The 5,179-nt window shown below is 39.4% G+C and overlaps 1 protein-coding gene across 7 annotated transcripts in view; it reads right to left on the bottom strand.

Annotated features, from left to right (window-relative positions):
• ipo8 (importin 8) overlaps positions 1-5,179 on the bottom strand; it is a 55,034-nt gene that overhangs the window by 16,139 nt on the left and 33,716 nt on the right. For all 7 annotated transcript variants that reach the window (XM_087177233.1, XM_023418792.2, XM_087177234.1 and 4 more), the window contains exons 18-21: positions 3,968-4,093; positions 3,367-3,464; positions 3,167-3,262; positions 2,230-2,450 (exon numbers count right to left, since the gene is read on the bottom strand). In XM_087177233.1, the coding sequence (XP_087033359.1) occupies positions 2,230-2,450; positions 3,167-3,262; positions 3,367-3,464; positions 3,968-4,093 (541 nt within the window). The remainder of the gene's footprint in view (positions 1-2,229; positions 2,451-3,166; positions 3,263-3,366; positions 3,465-3,967; positions 4,094-5,179) is intronic.

Below are 5,179 nucleotides of genomic sequence, written 5' to 3'. Positions count from 1 at the left end.
TGTGTTTTGTATTCATACCATCAGTGTGTAGTTGGCACATTATGTGCTTAGTAAATGATGGCATGTGTTTACTGTTTGATACGAAAACACCATTTTTACTAAGGTGTGAAGAGTTAATCAAGCTGTGTTCGCTTTTGCAAGAGAACTATAACGTTTTGATAATTTGGTGAAAGGTTTTCTCATTTGTGTGTAGAGTTTAGCAAAAATAGCCAATGTTGCAAAAAATGTGCTTAAGCATTCAGAAAAAACTGTAACTGATAGACAATCCAATACATCACTTTAATATTACTATTTGATGTTGTAGCTTTAGCCATATATTTGTGTGGTTACGAATTGTTATCTTTTCATTAGTCAATGTATTCTATGTGTACTATTACCCATGATTATATTATTAGTTTATTCTTATATTCCAAACTGTAGCTAGGTAGTTGGTATAGGCCGTTGCCAAAATGAATGGGCCATGGTGGGAGTAGAATATGCAACACTTGCGCGTAAAACCAAATTAAACAAAACAACTGAAGGTTTTATTTCTCTCTTTCTTTATTGAAACAAAGAAAGAGAAGGAAAACCTAAGGGGTGGCGAAGACTGTCAAGGCCCCCCCCCCCGGCTACACACACCCCAAGGATAAAACAGCTGGATCCTCCAGCGCACGCACTTACTCTTACACTTACGTCTCTTACGCTCTTGACGCTCACTTGCGCACTAGCTCACATTTGTTTTCTAGTACTAACTTTACTTTGTTAATTTGGTACAAACCTCGTCAAGTTTTCCACGTGTTCTTTATCCTCAATTTTCTTACACTTTTATGCGCGATTTTTGTCTTTATTACTTAAGCAAGCCAACTTATCTGGCAAAGTAAATTAAATACTAGCGCTTATTCTGCCATCAACCTCCGGCCCTCCGGCTACACACCTTACCAGGTGTTTAGTTAGTAAATATTATCAACGTGACGTGTCGTTGCCCTGTGTTTCTTTGAAGTGAAGATCGGAGATCACTGTAATCGAGAAATCACAACTTTGAATGTGAAATTGATCAAAAAAAATTAATCCATACTTTTAATCAAATTGTCCTCCCTGAGGACTGGTGTCCCTTTCATTAACGAGAGCAAATTTTAAATTGTGGTATTCACGCTACACCTGCATGCAGCTAACCTTCTCCCTCTATCCTGGTACCTTTCAGACAAGATGAGCTAGACTAACAAAGAAACTCACACCCTCCCTCCCCCTCACCGTCTACTGCCATCTTGTGTAGTCTGCTTTATTCAGGCAATGTGGTCACAATTACCATTTTGAATCGGCCACCTTGCCTTTGTCTGGTGTGTTTAATGTTGCACAAATATGAGTATTGCCAACCACTACTCAGTAGAACTTCAACTAACCCTAACTGTTGATATGGCAATTTGGTTATAGTTATTAAGTTAATTATTAATCATCATAATCAAGTTCCAGATTAACAGTAATAATTTGAGCCTGAACCAATACTGACTATTTTGCCTATGTTTCTGGCTGGTGCCCCCGATGACTTTAATTCATTTTAAAGTTATTATTTAATATTAATGTTTCATATTAATATTTCTTAATTTATGATAGCCAATAAACTGATAAACAACCAAAAGCCCAACATAGGTGCAAAGCACAGACCCAACCACAGAGAATACAAATAGCAGACATACACAGTGTACAGATAGTAGACGTACAAGTAGTACAGACAGTAGATGTACACAGTGTACAGACAGTAGATTTATAGAGAGTAAAGACAGTAGATGTAGAGAGGGTACAGACAGTAGTTGTAGAGAGAGTATAGACAGTCAATGTACATAGAGACAGTACATGTACAGAGAGTAGAGACAGTAGGTGTACATAGAGTACAGACAGTAAATGTAAAGAGAGTGGAGACAGTATATGTAGAGAGAGTATAGACAGTAGATGTACAGAGTACAGAAAGAAGATATACATAGAGTACAGACAGTAGATGTAGATAGAGTATAGACAGTAGATGTACAGAGAGTACAGACTGAAGATGTACACAGTGTAAAGACAGTGGATGTACAGAGAGTACAGAAAGTAGATGTTCTTGTTGTTTTTACAACACCAGCAGCTACTGTCTGTTTCGCCTCACATCTCTCCCTCTGTGTCCTCAGTACCTCAACTTCTCGGGTTTAACAGTAAAAACCCTAAACATCTGATTATCTAACCTGAACAGTTAAAAACATCATGGGGACTCCTCACCCAAGGAAGAACTCTGTGTCATTTATCCACTGGTTGATGAAGTGGGCAGTAATGGGCTGCGGGTTGTGTGGAAAGTGCATGTTGTCCAGAGTGTGGATGAGCAGGACTGGGTTGTAGTACAGAGCAGCGATGGCCACCTGCAGACACATGGTTCTCAGCTCGCTGGACTTCACCCCCCTCATCAAACGCTCCAGTACTGCCTCCACAAACAGAGGTATGCACTGCAGCAAGGAAACACAGAGAAATCTGCTGTTAATCCTTTATTTCACTTATGTAGAAAAGTTTACCTTCCTGTTCTATATCTGCTTTGTTACAGTTCACACTGTGCAGTCAAACAATTTTGAGTCATATCCAACAGACTCAAATTCATGTATTGTCACACAGTCAGATTAGAGATTTAACAATCTGATTCCAGTCACTGCAGCTTTAGTTTAATTAGAAAGGATTTGTGATGAAATGTTTCATTTCCATATCATTTAAGAATACATGAAAATTACAACTTAATGGAATGAGTAAAGAGTCTTTGTTAGGCGAGGCTTCCCAACTGCTAGCTATTAGACATCAACATCCTCTTGCTGATAGCACATAAAATAATATTTTAAGTCATTTTTGAGAATGGACCAAGATATGCTCTTGTTCTCACAGTGTTTGTACATTGTGTTGCATATTTACTCAATAGTTTTTTCTTCAGCCCTAATAATAAAAAGCAGTTTCAAGAGGATCCAAAGCCAGTGCTAAGGCTTTAAAAATAATAAAAATAATAATAATAAAATAATAATAATAATAGCATTTCAAGAAGTAATGAATCTGAATGAACACATCTGGAACATGATGGGTGGTGTCATCAGACAGAAAAGAACTGTTGTGCTAAATGTATGATAGATGATTCAAAGTGAGTGTCAGTCACTCTGGAGACTGATCCAGGGCTGTGTCTGACCTGGTCAATGCCTCTGCCTCTGCACTGCAGGATGATGACCTCCAACAGTTTGGCAGCATGACACTCTGCATCCTCACCTGCATCTATGGTCAGCACCTACCACAGGTCAAAGGTCAGGAAACAGTCAACCAGTCAAGGCTCAGCAGCAATGCTAAAGAAACTTTGTTCAGATTTTGTGCAACTATGAGCAGCAGTCTGACCTTTTTGCACATGCTGTAGATGACCTCTAGGTGCTTTGGGTTGGACAAGAGCATGTCTGTATCCACTGTAACGTAGTTGTGCAGAAGAGGCATCATATCTGTAACACAAACACATATTGCTAACACTTTTCTGGGTCAGTGTATCAACATGCAAGCAGTAACATTTCCTGTAGAGCTACAGAAACAAAACTGAAACATCATTTAGAAAAACAATGGTGCTTAAGTTGTTTTTTGGTGAGCAGTAAGTTCAGTGTCTCAGTATGAGTTACAATTCCCTGTGTATCATTGTCACTCATGAATACAGCTTTAATTCTATCAAGATCATCAGATATCTGTAAAAACTAGGAGCTGATTAGATTTTATAACTACAGCTGTTAAAGATGGAGGTACCTCAGTTCCATGCACACAAAGGTCCCTACTGCAGTGTTACTAAATAGGACTCATTATCACACTTTTAGTAACTAGTTCGGACATTTTGGCCTGACTTTACAAGTACAAAGTGACATAAGTATCCAAATCAGAAGAGCCAGTATTTGGCAGCAGTGTTTATGACATTGACTCAGACTCTGTGTACAATATCAGAACTTGGTGTTTGAGGTACCTGTGAAGTAATCGAAGCAGTCGTGCTGGAAGACCTCGTACAGGACGCCCAGCAGCTGCCACATCTGGGGGGAGATGGTCTGACAGGTAAGGCCGAACGCCAGCGACAGGATCTCCTCATAAAATTCTGCAGAGAGGATGAAAAAGGATTGTTAGACAAATTCTGTATGACTCCACCTAGAGTCGGATACAGTTACAGGAAAAAGAAAGTGGACAAAAATATGACAGTTACTGAGATGAATAAGGGATGAACTAATCTGACTTTTCCAATACTGATTCCAATGCGAAGTACAGATCCAGAACCTTTTTCTTTCCCCAATTCACAGTTGGTAACCATCAGTGTATAAACTGTTTGGGATCATTCCTCTATGTGTAAGGAAACATAAGCACATAACTGTGCATCACATCTTAACTTAAAGCAGAGGCTATGAATTACTAATCATTTAGTGATACTGGCTCTCTGTAAAAAACAAAATGGGAGCTATATGTGTGAGACAGAATAAACAGTGATAGAATGATAACAACCAGCCCACACTGATAAACAAGGCAACATTATACACAAGGGGTTGCTATGGTGCACAAAATTCAGTCTTCATCCCTGCTAACACCCAGTCTTCTGAATGCAGTTAACATCAGCACTGATACCTATCCTTATTTAAAACACATAACATACACACAAAATGCAGCTGGAGTCGTGAATCATGTCTGCACCACTTCACATGAAAAATCTTGACACAAGACTGTCACAGACCACATCTACTGTTGAAAATATGACCTTGACCTCTGTCGTTTAATTTGGTATTATGACCTTCTCCTGCTGCTTTATCAGGCTTTTCCGTGAACACAGCTATCTACTGTGGCAGCAGGTCATCAGTTTATCCATTCATAGCCAGAGGAAGAAAGAGCCAATCCATGCCATTCACATAAAAGCAGTGCATAGAAACACATTCTTTTGCTGACTCTCTGGAAACTTAAATAAACAGAAATAAAAGCCCACAGAAACACAGCAGGTTGATAAGCTAACCATCCGTCTGTCACATGACCATTGATTTGCACTCAGTAGCAGTCCCTGGAGATTCTCCTCTATGTCAGTAGGTATTTTATCTTACTACCAGTGAGTAGTAACCAAACCATCGACAGCTCTGAGACACACAAAAGCTCTGACGAGGAAATAGGAATGTGTAAGGCAGCTGGGGGTGGTGGGGGGTGGGGT

The sequence above is a fragment of the Seriola lalandi genome, unplaced genomic scaffold (assembly GCF_002814215.2).
Source record: "Seriola lalandi dorsalis isolate HSWRI2012SDOR001 ecotype SW California unplaced genomic scaffold, Sedor1 jcf7180002054584, whole genome shotgun sequence".
Classification (NCBI taxonomy): Eukaryota; Metazoa; Chordata; class Actinopteri; order Carangiformes; family Carangidae; genus Seriola; species Seriola lalandi.
The sequence above is the reverse complement of the archived record's forward strand: the minus strand, read 5'-3'. Positions and strand labels throughout refer to the sequence as shown.